Raw genomic sequence first — 18,609 nt, 5'->3', positions numbered from 1 at the left:
CAAGATAAAATTAGAGAGGAAAATGTTTACAATAACAGTAATCTTAGTTGTTTAAAGTTAATAGAAAGACTATTTAGACTATTCACTTTCGTTTGAAGATTTAGAAGAGTTTCATGTAAAGCTTTGAGTTTTGAGATTACCAACTTGCAGAAGCACCCATGATTTATGTTTGGGCAGGTTAATTAGCAAAAGTGCCATTTTTTGCTTTGCTCGGTAAGCAATAACTAAAATTAGTTCTGGGATCAGTCTCAATCAACTGGATATGTTACTCATAAAATATGCTTAAAATGGATCTTTAATCAGAATCAGAACCAGAATCAGTTTTATTGCCAAGTGTGCTTCACACACACAGTGTACATAATGTGACAAGTGACAACACAAAATAAAAATGAGGGGAAAAAAATAATTAAATAAAATAAAGATTATAAACATTAAACAGAGATGCAGTTAGTCCAGAAATATGGATGTTGAGTTGTATATACAGATTTATTATAAATATACAGGTTATATATGAGCAACTCCATACAAATATCAACCTTGCCATGAAAAACATTAGGTTGGGTATCAAAACCATTTTTGCATTGTTTGTGTAAGCAAGTATTTTACAGTGCTTTAAAAATACTAAAAACGTCTCTTAATGTTTTCAAACTGTAATATTTGATTTATCAAAATCACACAAGTGGCAATTTCACATTTGTCACATCCATGACGGAGTGACACCACATCCATAACAGAGAGACATCATCTATAGCGAAGCTTTTCCTCATAAATGCAAAAATGTCAAATAAAATCGAATCAATCATTTTTGTTTTATAGTGAGCCAACATTTATTCTTTAGATGAGCATTGTTTCCTTTAGCTCGTGCAGTTTAATTCACAGAATTTCTACAAAGTATGTTGTATACTGTAAACTCGCTGACTTTTTTGTCATATTCGTAATGCACATTTATTTTCCTTATATAAAACATGTTTACAGATTGATATTTTTCTGATTCCATGACTTTGTGGTTAGTTGTTTTGGAAAATATAAACAGATGGTTTAATATAATGTTAACAAACTTTCTCTGTTAATTTATGTTTTGAGATTTTACTGCAAATCCATAACGCTGGAATTGCTCAGCTGAAATGACAGAATTATTAGCCCCCCCCCTTTCAATTTTCTTTTCTTTTTTAAATATTTCCCAGATGGTGTTTAACAGAGCAAGGGAATTTTCATAGGATGTCTGATAATATTTCTTTTCTTCTGTAGAAAGTCTTATTTGTTTTATTTTAGCTGGAATAAAAACAGTTTTTAATTATTTCTTAAAAATAATATAATTTGCCCCTTTAAGCTATTTTTTTTCAATAGTCTACAGAACAAACCAGCTTGTCTATATACACTAACCTGCCTAGTTATGCTGATTAACCTAGTTAAGCCTAAAAATTTCAATTTAAGCTGTATGGAAGTGTCTTGAAAATATGTAGTAAAATATTTTGTACTTTTATCATTTTGCTACTAATTTAGTATACTTTTGTTTTTCAGGTCAGTGATGATAACAACCCAACCAAACACCACACGAAATGTAAGTCTGAATATTTCATAACTCTCTGTACCAAGTCTTGAGCTCCCCTTTTAAGTATTCTGCACATGGTTATGTTGTTCTCTGACTCTAACAGGTGTCAGCTCGCTCACTATGTCAGCGCACACAAGCTGGGCACACCAACCGCTGGCAGCTGGCAGGTGCTTTAGGCAGTGACCTGTTGGGGCAAGCACAGATTCAGAGGGCAGAGGAGTTTGCCAATAAATCACCAGAAAGGAAAATTAAATCAGGTGAGATGTGCAATCAGTTTAATAAAGCAGACAGCACAGTAATATTGAAACTCATGTATGTTTTCTTTTACACCTATGCAATAAATGATCACTGTTAAACAACAGATGAATAACTGGCAATATACAGATACATATAACATACTGTAAAAAGTAATCTTAAATAATACAAATGACCATAATTTAGGATGAATTTAAATACCATTGTATGTCTAATCAGTTTAATAATGCAGACAGTACAGTAATACTGAAACTCATGTAAGTTTTCTTTTACACCTATGCAATAAATGATCACTGTTGAACAACAGATGAATAACTGGCAAAATACAGATACATATAACATACTGTAAAAAATAATGTTAAATAATACAAATGACCATAATTTAGTATGAATTTAAATACCACTGTATGTCTAAAGACATGCGTTATAGGTAAAGTCATTCATTCATTCTCTTTTCGGCTTAATCCCTTAATTAATTAGGGGTCGCCATAGTGGAACGAACCACCAACTTATCCAGCATATGTTTTTTATGCAGGGTATAACCTTCCAGCTGCAACCCATCTCTGGGAAATATAGGTAAATTGAATAAACTAAATTGTTCGTAGTTTGTGTGAATGAGTGTGTATGGGTGTTTCCCAGAACTAGGAAGGGTTGGAAGGGCATCCGCTACATAAAACATATGAACTCCAATACATACAAACATGTTAAACTTACAATAAAATGCTTATGTATTGAGTCCAAAATGACAATTTTGGACACTAAAGTTAAACTGACACTAAGGTTATTTTAGTATTACTGTGTAACTACACTGTAAAACCCTAAAAGTTAAGGTAACTCAAACCGTTTGAGGGAACCGATTGCAACAAACCATTTAAGTTCGAAAACTAACCCTAATGAGTGCTGTGAACTTAATTCATTTGAGTAAATGAAGCAATTTAAGCACAGCAAAACCCAATAAATGAAGAGAACTCAAACCAACTGAGTACTCTAAAACCTAATAAGTTAAGACAACTCAAACCGTTTGAGGAAGCCAATTTGCAAGAAACCATTTGAATAAAAAAAGGTAATCTGTATAAGTACTCTGAACTTACTCCATTTAATCTCTTAAGGCCCAAGGTGTTTTTACATGCATTTTTATTTCTTTTTGCTATTTGGGCTTATTGGAGCCTTATTAGAATAAAAAACATCATCTTTTGAGTCCATATATGTGGACTTGTGGTCCGAATTTACATAAAGCACTTTTTCCTGACTGTTTTTTAATTCATATTTAACTTTTAAAAAGTGTTTGAACATGTTTTGACTTTTAGAGAGTAAAAAAAAATTATTTTCCCATTTTGGACAGTTCAAAAAAGTGTGGGTTCATTTTATATCTTGCAAAACAGTTGCAGGATGATAAGTATTTTAAATAGCCACTTAAGTGCTAAACTGTGCTGTCCATGTATGTGGCCACTAAGCCCTAGGAGGTTGAGTTGAAGTAATGAGGTATTTAATTAAAACATTATCTTCAACACTGAGTTCAAAACTCTTTTTAAATGAGTAGAATTAACTTTCAGTAAATTTTGATAAATTCATTTGATAAAGTTGACTGATGAGTTTTACAGTGGAGTGATAACATTGTGTTGTTTTCAATAATAAATACATTTCAATAAATAAATAAATAGTTTTTTTAAAAGTTTGTGTGTGATTTATTTAACTATTGCTTTAGTTATTGTTATTTATAATATAATCTATATCATAAATTATATTTTGTTTAATATAATACTGTACTTATTTAATTTTTTTATTTAAGTTGCTTTCAAATGTAAAAAAAAGATTTTAGTTTTATGATTAATTTAATTTTACTTTTACTTTGAAACTAAATATTTATTTAAAAAATTGCGAACTTTTTACTTTTATAACTTATACTTTGTAATGTATTTTAATTATTTGATATGACTGTGGTTAACAATGATATATGAAAAAAAACCATAACCATAAAATGTCATGATACTTCAACTCAGTTGTCAGCGTCACATCCCCTGGTTACAGAAACAAGTGCATCTAATGCCTAGTTCAGACTGCGTGATTTTAGCCCCGATTTTGGCTCTCCGACAGGTTTTGAGAAATCGCAGACAAATGCCTGAAATCACAGGTAAATCGCTGCTCGTGCACATGAGTGACAATCACACAGTATGAACGATCAAAGATGCGATCTGAGAGAATCGCCGATGAGTCGCCAATGCCTGTGAGATATTTGGCGTGCTAAATATCTGGAGCTGTCGGCGATTCAAATCATGCTGTGTGAATTGAGTTTTGACTGAAAATAACATCAGCGATCGCCTACAGCCAATGAAAGAGCAGCTTTCACTTGTTTGTGCGTGTGTGTACCTGCTGCAGGTCAGCGGGAGGCTGGGGGAGAAGGTAAAAGCGCTCTTTTTCGGTTTATTTGGACCCACGAAGTGGAGGGAAAACTGGTGGAGGTTTGACAGGACTCAGGAGCGCCCATGTCTGTTTGATATTTCATACAGAAAGAAATTAGTTTATCATCAACGTTGAGGAGAAATGGCTAATTCCCTTTAAACCCAGTTGAGCAAACATGTACATGTTCTACCCCATTAAAGGCTTCTTTCTCATTATGTAGTTAATAACAAAAGATATACTACATGTTTTTGGCTGTGAGACGTAGTTTGGATGAAGTTGTCGGTGATTCTCCCTATAGTAAAGTCATGCAATGTGAATGTCCATGTCACCGAACCATCTTGCAGTGTAAACAAAGCAGCGATGAAACGCTAGCCCAGATAGTCATGCAGTGTGAAAACATCTGTGACATGACTAGTTTGAAAATCATGCAGTCTGAACTCGGCATGAAGTGTCGAAATCACCAAGAATGCATGTGTATTAACACAATATGTATCTTTTTTTTTTATTTAAATTAATTATGAGTTTAATGGTCGCTCACAAAATTTTACAAACATTTTTGTAGTTCACATAGAAAGAAAAAAAAAAGTAGTATAATTTTCAAAAACATTTGTTTAGCTTGCATTTTAAGACAGAACTTTATCACTGTGTAAATGAACATCCAAAATGCATTACATTTTAGATTTATGTAATGTAATGTGTATTCATAAAGTGCATTTATCATGTATGGCCATACACCCACAGCGCTTTACAACCGTTGGGGGGGGGGGGGGGTCTCTACACCACCACCAGTGTGCAGCATCACATCCACTTGGATGATGCGATGGCAGCCACAGGACAATGTCGCCAGTGCGCTCACCACACACCAGCTAAAGGGGGAGGGGAGAGACAGTGATAGAGCCAATTCAGTGGATGGGGATGTTTGGGAGGCCATGATTGTTAAGGGCCGATTGAGGGTATTTGGCCAGGACACCGTGGATTATACCCCTTCTCTTTACGAGAAGTGCCCTGGTATTTTAATGACCACAGATAGTCAGGAACTCGGCTTTATCTCATCCGAAAAATGGCGCCCACTGACAGTTTAGTTTCCCCTTCACTTTACTGGGGCATTAGGACTCACACAGACTGCAGGTTGAGCACCCCCTGCTGCACTCACTTATACCACTTCCAACAGCAACCATGCTTTCCCATGTGGTCTCCCATACAGGTACTGACCAGGCTCACACCTGCTTAGCTTCAGTGAGTAGCAAGTGAGTCTTGGGTTGCAGGGTGACATGGCTGTGGCTGCTTGTTGAAAATGTATAGTTGAGAATGTTTTCTAAATGCTCCTATATTAATAAAATTCATCTGAAATGTCACCCTACACTCTCAGAAATAAAGGTACAAGAGTTGTCACTGGGGGGTACCTTTTCAAAAGGTATAAATTTTATTAGTATTAGTAATATTAGTAACTAAAAAGTACAAAAGTGTTCTTCTTAAAATTTGTAGGTACTAATATATACTTTTAAGGTACCAATATGGACCCTTTAAGTAAAAATGTTTACCTTTTGAAAAGGTACCACACCGGTGACAGCTCTCGCACCTTTATTACTGAGAGTGTACAGTTTGCAGTTCAGTCAGTTCCTCAGACTGAGACTTTGGAATCATCTGACATTTTTCTAATCCAATTGATCTAGTAAGCGTGAAACATGACTCATGCTTCTGAACGGGTGTGAGGATTTGGCAAAAGCTCTGTTACATCAAAGAGTATCCAACACAGATTAAAGCGCCTAGTATCCATAATAACACAGCGCATCTACAGCACTTGACTTTTGCCAGAATCCTTGTATGACCAGAGGGATACGAGTGGTGCTCGATGCCAACCCGCCGACCTGGTGTCACAAACCTGGCATCATTTTACAGAAAGGCACCTGTAGGGTTTTGGCACAAGAGGTGTTTAAGAGGCGTTGTAAGTTATGCACATGAACGGCATTTACACAACAACAACGAACCAAAAATATTTACAATAATAAGACGGTATGACTTTTGATTTCTGTGCCAGGTTTGTCAGTTGGAATATTGCAGCAGAATAGGCTTGTGCTTAATGAGAGGCGTCTGCTTGAACTGAATGCGTCTTGACTGGAGTGAGGGAGTTATAATTTTACTTTAGCAGTATTATAGCGGTATGGGCTGGCTGTTTTCACATTAGAGACACAAGCTATAGCGAAGATCAAATATACACTCAAAAATATGTTTGCTATTGGTTCAAGCTACTTATTTAAAACAAGCTGAAGCAGCACATTCCTTGTGGGGTTTTTTTTTTGGGGGGGGGACTAAATGTTTTTGTTCAATCCGCTTAAATTTGTAAAAACAATTAGGTTAACTTAATCACTTTGTGATGGGACAATAAGAAGGAATTGTGTGGAACCCAGCTTTTATTACAGTGTACACTTAAAAAATATATGTTTGCCATTTCTCCAAAGACTTATTTAAAATAAGCCGAAACATTTTTTTTTTCTTTTTGGACAACTTAAATTTTTTGTGTTCAATCCACTTAAATTTGTGAAAACGAATAAATTAACTTAATTCCTTTATGTTGTCCTAACAAAAATATATATTTTTTAACTTTCCTTAAATTATAGAATTGCTTTTTAAAATGAGTTTTATTTGAACACCATTTTTAAATGAGCTCTAAATTTCAGGTTAGTTTTTAGTGTATTGTATTAATGGTTTTGTTAGTATAAGTTTAGTTTTTATTTTTGTCAATGTGAACACATTTCTATTTAGTTATTTAATGTTTAGTTTCAGTTTTACTTCACTTAACACTGTTTTTTTTTTTTTTACCTTAATTCACAATTAATTACTGGCTAATAATTGCATTACTTTCAAAATAAAATACTGTATGTAAATTCACAACAAATTACTGTGATACAGTTAAAAGTGATTTACTGTGATTGTGTTACATTAAATTACTGTGAAATTACAGTCATGTAACTTCACAGTAGATAGTAACGTCCATTTCACGGTATTATCTTGTAGAATTAAGGATAATTTACTGTGAAGTAGGCTTTCCTCAGCTAGTCATTCTGACATTTACCCTGACTTTGAAATCATTTTGGGCGTTGAACAGTGTTTGGTTTTATGAATCAATAGCTTTTGTTCCAGTTTATGGCGTTTTTGGCTAAGCACAAAGTTATATTTATAAAAATTATTTCATATTTTCATCTCCATTCATTCATTAGTTTTCTTTTTTAATCTGGGGTTGCCACAGCAAAATGAACCGCCAACTTATCCAGGCCATGTTTTACGCAACGGATGCCCTTCCAACTGCAACCCATCTTTGGAAAACATACATACACACTCATACACTATGGACAATTTAGCCTACCCAATTCACCTGTACTGCATGTCTTTGGACTGTGGGAGAAACCAGAGCTCCCAGAGAAAAACCCACGCAAACACAGGGAGAACATGCAAGCTCCACACAGAAACGCCGACTGATTCAGCCAAGGCTCGAACCAGCGACCTTCTTGCTGTGAGGCGACAGCACTACCTATTGCGCCAACACGTCTCCTATTTTTATGTTAACTCTATAAAAAGGTGCAGTGCATGTATGACATTTATGCAGTTGACATGATATTCATGTTTCAATATAGGGTGATTTTTCTTTCAAATTATTTTTGAAGATGTAACCAAATTGTTTTTGGGGCTGCAATAACATTTTGTTTTTTTCTAAATATCAAAAAAGTGCCAAAACTAGCATAAAAGTTCATTTGTATTAATATCTATGTTAAATATCTATGTAAGATTACAGTAATTTGCTGTAATCATGCTAATCTGATCAATTTCACAATAAAACTCTGAATACAACGCATTATTGTGAATTTTTACAGTTAAATGCTGTAAAGTGATACTAATGTAATTTACTGTGAAAAAAACTTACAGTAACGTTGTGAAAATCTGGATTTTTTTTTTTTTTTTACAGTGAACTCAAATTATTTATAAAGAACTTTCAACACCACTAGTGGAATTAAAGTGCTGTATAGAAATGAAAACAATATTTGTCATGATCACCAGCAATTTAACCTTCATAGATTGCTGGAGAACATTTACACGAACTACAATCCTGTCATGCACCACACACACACACACACACACACACACACACACACACACACACACACACACACACACACACACACACACACACACACACACACACACACACACACCTGTTCCAAGCCTCCTTGATTAGACTCACACAGCTGATGCTGCTCATGGACTGATTACACTTCACATATATATACAGCTCACTTTGAGACTCTCATTGCTGAGTCTTATTAGGTTAACAACTTGTAACATTACAAAAAGGTTCCTGGTATAGTTGACACGGGTTTTGACCCTTGTTTTGTTTGTATCGTTTACACTGTCTGCCGCCTGTACTGACCATCTGCCTGTTACCTGATGACGCCTCCCGGTTGCCTTGTTTGTACACGTTTATGCCTGTTGTTGATCATTGCCGAGTAAAACATATTGTCTTGTTTTCAGAAATAATTTGCAGAAATTGAGTTTTTCCTTATTTCATATTGTGCAAACCCCATTGACAGATTGTGTTTTTAAGGAAAAATTTATTATTATTTTGAAAAATAATTAGATATTTGGACTTGGAACAAGACAAAAACTGTGTACTCTGGAATAAAGTTATAATTTGAGAAGGTTTAACAAACAAACTGAATATTTAATTTTCATTCTGAAAAACGGTTATTATTTTTTCTAAAAGAACCCTCCCATACAACTTATGTGAAAAAACAGTGTTTTATAAGCATATTTATTTTGTTAAAAAGAGAGATACTTCACCAAAAAAATAAAACAAACTACAATTCTGTCATCTTATATTGTAAAACATGCTGGTTTCCACACAATTCCTTCATATTGCTAGTATGATGTTTGTTAGTATGAATTGGTATGTTGTTCCGCATCTTTTTTTTTTTTTTTTTTTACAATGGGACAGTTGCTAGGGTATGGCTAGTAAGTTAAAAGGTCATCGGTAATTGGCAGATTGATAGTCTGAGTTAAATGAGCCCAGCCTCAAGTCTGTATGACAGTCTGGCGAAAAGTTATGAGGTCATGAAGTTTGGTCCAATGTTAAGTCAATGGGACTTTTTCAGGTTTTCTGAGTTTTCAGAAAACCGTTAGTGGGATCAGTTGGAAAAGATATAGAAACTTAATTCAGTACAGTTTGAAGTTAGTTTGTGGTTGTAGTATGAATGGTTTAGGAGGAGATGTGTTCTCAAGATCTAAGTCTAAGAAGAAGAAGAAGAAGATGGAAGAAGAATAATAAGGTTATGCACAACAGTTTGTTAGCTTTTTCAAGCCACTATAATTAAAGTAAGTGATTTAAAAGGCAGACAAAAGAACTGCACAAGAAAATCGCTGCTTGTTGGAACGATGAAATCAAACGTTATAAAAAGCGTTAAAGCATTATTTATCTGAAGTAGAATGCTCCTAATTTGCATTCATTTTTCATAATTTTCCTTGGTTTGCACTAATGCGCACAGCCATCTGTCACAGACATATGTTTGCCCAAAGCTCAGATCTCTGGATCACTTCATCCTATTCTTGAACACACACGCTCTCAGATTTTCTCTCACTGTGTGTTTATGTTGCAGCTGACCCCATGGCACTCCACTGGCACGAGGATGCCACTAGCTGCCCGCAGTCCCCTTTGCCACGTCTTGTTCACCCGCTCTCGGCCAGCCGACGCACCAGACTCTGGTATGTTGCCAAGGGGCGAGTGGACTTCCATGACAACTGTTTAGCGGGAGAGAGAGACAGGCAGGCGATGAGAGAGGTGGGGGGGACAGTTTATCTCACTCCAGGGATAGATCTGTGGGATATCTGCCAGGGCCACATGCTATCATTATGGAGCAGGTTGGATAGCACATTAGAGAATGACAACTTTCAATTTGGTGGGCCTTTGAACACAAAGACTATCAGGAGGGGCCGCAGAACACTTGGCCCTGAAGCACTATAGGATTAAAGAGGATTATAGTGATAAAATGTGTGTGTATGTGTGTGTGTGTCTCTCTATAATGTCTCTCTTTACCTTTATATACAGCAAAGATGTCACATGGTCTTCAAAGCTTCACACTCCAGAGGAACGGTTTCACGTCTTGTCTCGCAAAGTGACCAATAATTCTAATCCAGGTATGAAATATTTACAGTCTAATTGGTGGTTTTGCTAACGCAGGATAAACTGATAGTTGAACTTACTGAAAAACGTTTTCACATGAGCTTGCGATTCTGATCTCCAGCATTCTTATTGATATGAGCGGACGTCAGTGCTGTGAAACGTTTACATGTACTACACCTGTATCATGTTTTCCATTTGAAAAGTTTTATATACAGATGATAAAAGCTGTGTTTCATTCTACACGAAGCAAAATCTGATGCATTTCCATCATGTTTTTAGAGTGGCTGACTGTAGTATTGTTAACCAAGAAACCGACTGTACACAAGGCAGGCTTAGTCAAAGACTATAGAATACACAAGACATGCACTCGTATACATTTGAATGGGGGGAAAGTGTAACTGTCATTAAGGTTTATAAAGCCTCGCCTTCTAGTACAGGAGCCAATCAGCGATCACTATATGTCGAATAAAGCCCGCCTTCTAGTACAGAAGCCAATCAGCGATCGCTATAGAATGGCAATTCTCTGGGGGAGTTGATCAGACCAGACATGAGTTTCTGCAGATTTTGTGTGATACAAACATTTAGAAATCAAAGTAAATAGACAGTTGTTGTTTCATTTTATTGGTTATTCAAACAGAATGCCCATGTCGGTGCCAATAGCCTAGTGGTTAGTGTGTCGACACACAGCACCAAAGTGCTCACGGCGACCCGAGTTCGATTCCTGGCTCAAGGTCCTTTGCTGATCGTTTCCCCATCTCTGCTCCACACACTTTCCTGTCTGTAAAATCTCCATTGCCCTATTCCAATAAAGGTGAAAACCCCTAAAAATATAATTTAAAAAAAGAATGCCCGAGCATACTGCCTGAGAGGCGTTTCAAAGATGGACGCCGATTGAAATGACTTGCTTTAAAGGCGAAATGAAGCACTCTGTCAAGCTTACCTTATTTTGTACATTGGATTCTACTTTAATGAATATATATTAAACAAACTCGATTAATGTAACCATTTAGAAGAAAGCACGTTTTACTATAGATTTTAGACCTAGGGGTGCAGCCATCTTGGAATGTTGCTGTGTCGGACGTCACTGGGGTTGGTTTAGTTCCCTCCGCTGAACAGATACAGTGGAAGAAAAGGAGAGTGTAAAGCCTAATTTAACACAATGCATGAAGTTGTGGGTGTGGACCTGGTGCAAATAAGCATCAGTTGTGTGTCCAATATAAAAGTATATATATATATATATATATATATATATATATATATATATATATATATATATATATATATATATATATATATATATATATATATATATATATTCTATTTTTCATTTTTCCCCTTTTAATTACCCATCATTCGATGCGCTTTGATTCACTCTCTGTATTACGCTGCCTGACTGCCTGTCTGTGAGTGTATCGTACTGAACACAGAGACTGGACAGCCTAATTTAACCCAATGCATAAAGTTGTGGACGAGCATCACAGAGTTTGTGCAAATACAACAAACACAAGCATTTAAGTTTCTTGAGTTGTGTGTTTTTCTTGTGTTAATAACCTTATACAAAACCTTTGGTTTGATGCGCTGTGGGCCACTCTCTCCCGCTGCTCCAGCGCTGCCTGACGAGGGGGTTTGCATACAGACTGATGCAACATTTAAATTGATACCTGACTTTATGCTTTACCAAATTATGTCTGTGTGTATTATGTCAAGACATATTCCCTCATCAAGTCGATCAACTCGATCTTTCAACATGTATGAAGGACATAAAAACCTGCCATGTGAAAAACTGCGCCGATCATAGTTTGGTTTGAACACGAGCAGAGGTGAGCAGCTGTAGCAGTGAAAAGTGAAAGTACCTGCCCCCATTACGTCCATAGTGATTCACTCTCTGTATTACACTGCCTGACTGCCTGTGGTTTCAACCAGGTCTGGTGCTGACGTAATGGGGCAGATAATATTTGGTCAAGATACAACTATTTAAGCATCTACTACATGCTGGATAAGTTGGTGGTTCATCCCGCTTTGGCAACCCCTGATTAAGAAAGGGACTTAGCCGAAAAGAAAATATGAAAAATATTTTATGAAAAAAATCATAATATTGAGAAAATTATATTCAAAGTTAGATAAATAAGTGTTTAATGTATATTACTAATCAATAGGATTTTCAATAGGTACAAACAGTTTTCATGGATATTTACTTAAAATTATAATGATTGATATTGGCATAAAAAAAAAAAATAAAATCAATCATTTTAAACCATAAATGTTTGTGGTATTTTTGTACTATTGCCAAATATATAATTCTACAACATAAGCATCCAGGGTCACATTTTTTTGTTTGTTTATTTATTTATTTATTTATTTATTTATTTATTTATTTATTTATTTATTTATTTATTTATTTATGTATTTATTTATTTATTTATTCATTCATTCATTCATTCATTCATTTATTTATTTATTTATTTATTATTTTTGTTTTTGTAAATAAGACTTAGGGTTGGTCTGTTATAATCAAACAAAACACTTTAGCAACTATTCTAACATTCTAGCAATCACACATCAATGCCATTTATATTCTCCAGCAGTTTTGCAGTAATTAATGGCATTTAATTTTAAATATTAAACTCAAGTTTCATCATTTTTTTTATTCCTCATTGCTTGTATTCTATTCATATTTCAACTAAATGATACATAACTTCTGTCCTGTTCTTGCATATTCATAGATGCAGTACTGGAATGTCTTGGGGTCAGGTGGGAGCTGCACTGCGCTGTCTTGAGTAGTTCAGACACATTATGTGAATTGTATACGAGCAGCAAGAGACAGAGGGATGTTCAGCTACATGAGAGAGCAGGTATTGTGTCTGCTTATATGCTGTAACTTCTGAATCACTGAGTTTCAAAATAAGGATTTCCTGCTCTTTTGTTTTTGTTTGTTAATTCATTCATTCATTCATTCATTCATTCATTCATTCATTCATTCATTCATTCATTCATTCATTCATTCATTCGTTTATTTATTTGTTTGTTTATTCATTCATTTATTTATTAATGTATTTGTATAATTATTATTATTATTTTATATTTGTGCGTTGCCTTATTTTTGTTTTTGTTTTAGCATTTGTTTTGCTTTGTTTACTTTTGTTTATTTTGTTTCATTTTGCTTTAGTTTTTGCTTTGTTTTGCTTTTCATTTAGTTTTTCTTTGTTTGTTTGTTTGTTTGCTTTGTTTTCATTGCTTTATTTTTAACATTACTTTTTGTTTGTTTTGTTTTTTTGTTTTTTTTGCTTTGATATATGTGTATAGTGTTTAGCAACTTAAAGCAGTATAGCTCACCAACCTGCTCAATAGTGTTCAATTTTAGGAATCATCGTGCTCGTCTGAAAATGTAACCATAGCAACAGCATGCTTCCTGAATCCTCACAGCTAAACCTTGTGTCCAACAAAACATTTTTCTCTCTCCTAAGACCGCTGTTTTTTTTCTTCAAATGTATCCAATGAGTGTGCCTGCACTTATAACAGAAAAACAAATTACTTTATATTTTATTGACTTTTTGTCTGAGAAAACTATTTACAAAGTAAGACACAGTGTTTGGAACCTGATGATTTCTGAAAGTGCACACTATTGAGCTGTTTGGTTTGTTATAATACTTTAAGTTGCTAAGTTTGCTACATATATCATAGCAAAAAAAAAAAAAAAACAGACAACAAACAAAAAACTATAAATACATTAAATTAAATTAATAAATGTAAATAAACAGATAGATAGATAGATAGATAGATAGATAGATAGATAGATAGATAGATAGATAGATAGATAGATAGATAGATAGATAGATAGATAGATAGATAGATAGATAGATAGATAGATAGATAGATAGATAGATAGATAGATAGATAGATAGATAGATGTAGCTACACACACAGTGATAACACAAAAGGGTCTTAATACTGAGTTCTGATTGGTCAATCGTTATTGTTTATAAGTCAAAAATTACCATAAATAGATAATTTTATTGTTTAATTTCCATGATAAGTTTTACATTACACACACTGTTGTTAATCTAAAAGGGATTGTATAGGGGGATGGTAGTTTTACAAAGGGGATGCTTTTTGTCATTTTTTCCATAAAGGGGATTCCATTCCCCTGCAATCCCCCCTCAATTTGAGCACAATATATTGATATATGTATATCTAACAAAACAATTCATTAAATATAGTCATAAAATATGCAGTATAATAACTTGTAAACTATTATTATCTAATAAATAATGCAAGAGCGAAGATCACATAGTGAACATGATAAACAGACCATGTTATCATCACTGTGATCATATTAAATTAATTGATTTGGACATAATTTAAAAATATTTTTCAGTTTTAAAGAATAGTTAAAATCCACTGTCCAATTTGTGCAGTTAAAGCCAGCAGAGCCAGTAGTTCTGCACATGGAAAAGGACTGGTGTATAGAAATTGGCATCTCAGTGGCCTGTTGATTCTCCGTCTGCCTGTCAAAGATGCCTCCATCAATAAAGAAGGTAAGCGCTAAAAATATGTCATGCTTATTATACTGTAGCTGTAAATGACAAGCGGTGTCATCATCTGTTGTTGACTTGCTGTCACATGAGCTTCTGATCTTACTGTACTCTTAGTGATGTTGACTGATGAGGGGGCATTCTGTGACAGTTAAGGAGTAACACAGTTATGTAAGAATCTCTGCTGTTTTTCAGCTTTGTCTTTTGCTCTGCGGATACTGTATGACCCTGAGGAACGCCCCGATGAGTGGGGAGAGGCCGTACTCTCCGCTGCTGCGTTACTGGGAATGTCAAACCTCTTCCAGAAGTGAGTTTGGCAATTTTGTAATCTGTTTGTGCACTGACAGATCCGATCAATCTGGTATGTGCTGTCCAAAACACAACCTGCTACAGGCACAGTCAATTCAAACAAACAAACAACAAGAAACAAACAAGAAAACAATTGCTTTAATAAATTTCATCAGTAATTTACAGAATAAAACAAATAACCCAGGCTCATTCTGATAATGTACCCCTATATAAATTTCTGGATTGCGCCAAATACATCCCAAGTGGTACTTTTTTTGCAGTTTTTGTTTTCACAAATCCACCAGAGACCGCCATGTACACTTTTTGAGGTTTCAAATTTCTCTTGCAAGTGCCATTCGTGCCTGCTCTTCTTACACTAATACACAAGAGGTTTCTGTCGACTGACTGACCCTTACTCACCCTCTTCCCTAAATCCAACCGATAGTGTTTTAAAAAGCACAGATTGACCTAAACCCAACTGACAGTGTTTTGAAAAGCAATCCAGAAAAAGAAAAACCCTCACCTGATTTTTACCACATTTTCAGATTTTACCATATTTTCACCCTGTTATTCACTTGTTTGTTTGTTTTTCTTTTTTTAATAAAACTTTTACGAGTTTTAGCTACTTGTACATTAATTTAGCGTTCAGAAAAATAAAAAACACCCTCGAAGAAAGTCAAACACAAAAACCCACTGCCAACTAGTGTTTCAGAAGTGTTACTGCAGAGCAACAAAAATAGAACGCAAAAGCATAAATCCTACACGCAAGGCAGACGCAGTGGGTCACGCCGATCACTCAACGCAGAAATATAAATCAGCCTTATGTCCAATTCACACGGGACTTCAGCGTTAACACTTGGCGTAGGGTGTGTCTAAAGTTGGGCCTGTCCCAGTGTCATAGAAGTGTCAGCCAATGAAAATAGTCTGCAGCCAGCTACCGTTTGAGCAGGGGTATTTGCAGAAAGTGATCGGATAGACTGACGCTTCTATTGGCACTTGAAAAGTTGCTGAAGTGGTACTGACGAATCCCCAATTCAGTTAGGCAACGCTTGATGTCACCCATTCAAATTTCAGTGTGTGTCATTCGTGCCTGCTCTTCTGATGTAAATCCACCAGAGCCGGCTGTCGACTGACTGACCTTCAGTCACCCTCTTACCTAAACCCAACCGATAGTGTTTTAAAAAGCACAGATTGACCTAAACCCAACTGACAGTGTTTTGAAAAGCAATCCAAAAAAAGGAAAACCCTCATCTGATTTTTACCACGTTTTCAGATTTTACCACGTTCTCACTCTGTTATTCACTTGTTTGTTTTTTTTATATATTTTACTCATGTTTTTTCTTACCTGCTTTCTGGAACAATTCTTCACTGGACTCAAACCTCATTGCCACATTTAACTCTGTTCTGCATCTCAAATCCTTCAACATACACGGCGAGCCACTGAACAAACTGGTAATAACAGAAAAGAAATGTCCATATTGAAGTAAAGGCTGATTTAAACTTCTACGTCAAGCATGTGTACTTTATGCTCCAGTACAGCCTTTGTACGGTGGCAGACCCCTCACCGTTTGTGACAGCGACGCAGACTTGCACCTCTCCAAAAATGTATCTATCCATCGCAAGGACGTGTAACCCCGCCGGTCCTACGCCACCCAAGCCGCTCCGAGCTGGGATTGAATCTTCAGCATGAGAGTCGGTTGCTCTAACAAGGAGGCTAAAGACCATGGCCTCTAGCCTCTGTCGCTAGAGCATCTTTAGAGATCAGAGGAGTGAGGTTTACCTGCACAGCACTCACTAGCTGGCCTCCGTTACAGACGCATAGCACAAGCTCTGTCATTACCATTGCTTGGTATCGCTGACAAGTGTGGGCCGGACCGAGAGCTGCACGAGCTTGTTGTTAGTGTTTACAAGTGTCGAGTTCCATGAAGGAGCTCCAGATGGAAACTTTTGTGTTGTGTTTACCTTATGATTACAGTTATTGCACATCCACCAGCTTCTGCCTCTGAAAAAAGCGAGTTTTAGCTACTTGTGGGTTTAGCCGATCACTTAAAGCAGAAGTATAAACCACGGGGCTTCAGCTGGGCTTCAGCGTCAACACTTGGCGATGGGTGTGTCTTAAGTTGGGCCAGACGCAATCGTTATAGCAGCGTCAGCCAATGAAAATAGTCAGAATTCGGCTACTGTCTGAGCTGGGGTATTTGCATAAAGTGGTCTGAGTAAAAAAAGAAACGAAAAAGTTGCTGAAGTGGTGCTGACGGATCCACAATTCAGTTTGGCAACGCTTGACATCACCCATTTACAGTGAATGGGGAGCATTGACGCTAATGCCCTGTGTGAATCAGGTGTTAAGACGTTAGCTGGTAAGCACGAAAAGGAACAGTGTCATACCACCTCGTAGTGTTCACTTTAAAGACAAAATGCAGCCGTACGTTCCTCTGACTACATAATTCTCAAGATATCCATATAGGGCAACGTATTTAGAATGACTCCAAGATGCAAACAAAATTTAATTACATTTTTTATTTTTTTTTTTATTTTAAGTAGTATTCTAATTGTTTCCTTAGCTGTCACTTCTAAACCACAAAAATAAACAAACAAAAAAAAAATTCTGTTGCTGAGCACTTTTTCTGTTGCTGTCAATGGAAGTGCTGCATTTAAAAAATATATTTTTAAAAAAGCTCTGTCAATTAGAGAGGCAGATTTTAGATAAGAAGATTTTTAGAGGAGAGCTGGGGTTTTCAGTGCTTTGGTGCACGAAATGTTTATTTCCAAGCTGAGCATTTTTTGTCTGCACAGTAAAGTTTTCTCTGTTAGACTTTTGTTTTGGAACCTGTCTCATTTGGCCATTTGCCAGCGCAGTTCGTTTGGCATATGTGAATCCAGCAATAACGCTCGGATGCCATATCAATCAGATCACCTAAATGAGGTGTCTCGGCTCGATTGAAACAAACTCTGGAGCAGATCGATTGTAGTGAGAAAGTGATATGATCCGACCCTAGCTATATCACAGTGTATCATGGATATGTCAAATATACAGCTATATGAAGAGAGAATTATGAGTAGGGCGGGAGGTCATTTCATGTAAAAGCCTATAATGCATAGGACAACTGCTATACACGGGTAAGTCTTACCTCTGATTTATATTTGGTAACGATGTCTGTGGGTGTCACCATTCAAAATGAAAGCGCAGCTTTTCGCTTATGATGTCTTTATTGCTCATCATAAAATAGAATAAGGATGCATGACAGCTGAGCGGGACTCTGAAAACCCTGAAACTCTGACCAATGTGAGAAGAGTTTACTCGCACGTGACTTGTTTTAGCTCTTTTGCTCCATTTAGAAACTTTTCTGTGTGAAAGCGAACTGCAACAAGGACAAAGAGCAACATTGTAACAATTTTAATCCCTGTTTCAG

The 18,609-nt window shown here is 35.9% G+C and overlaps 1 protein-coding gene across 11 annotated transcripts in view; it reads left to right on the top strand.

Moving 5' to 3' along the window:
• The window catches only part of btbd16 (BTB (POZ) domain containing 16), a 53,375-nt gene that overhangs the window by 626 nt on the left and 34,140 nt on the right, over positions 1–18,609 (top strand). For 9 of the 11 annotated variants that reach the window (XR_012387871.1, XR_012387870.1, XM_073918281.1 and 6 more), the window contains 7 exons: positions 1,522–1,561; positions 1,656–1,809; positions 9,853–9,958; positions 10,302–10,390; positions 13,100–13,228; positions 14,792–14,911; positions 15,104–15,215. Coding sequence is in view for 9 of the 11 variants with exons in the window: in XM_073918281.1 (XP_073774382.1) it covers positions 1,522–1,561; positions 1,656–1,809; positions 9,853–9,958; positions 10,302–10,390; positions 13,100–13,228; positions 14,792–14,911; positions 15,104–15,215 (750 nt within the window). In the remaining 2 variants the exon portion in view is untranslated. The remainder of the gene's footprint in view (positions 1–1,521; positions 1,562–1,655; positions 1,810–9,852; positions 9,959–10,301; positions 10,391–13,099; positions 13,229–14,791; positions 14,912–15,103; positions 15,216–18,609) is intronic. The other 2 variants (XM_073918286.1, XM_073918285.1) reach the window with 1 other exon arrangement.

The sequence above is a fragment of the Danio rerio genome, chromosome 12 (genome assembly GCF_049306965.1).
Source record: "Danio rerio strain Tuebingen ecotype United States chromosome 12, GRCz12tu, whole genome shotgun sequence".
NCBI classification, from domain to species: Eukaryota; Metazoa; Chordata; class Actinopteri; order Cypriniformes; family Danionidae; genus Danio; species Danio rerio.
Note: the sequence above shows the minus strand (reverse complement) of the source record. Positions and strands in the feature narration are given on the sequence as shown.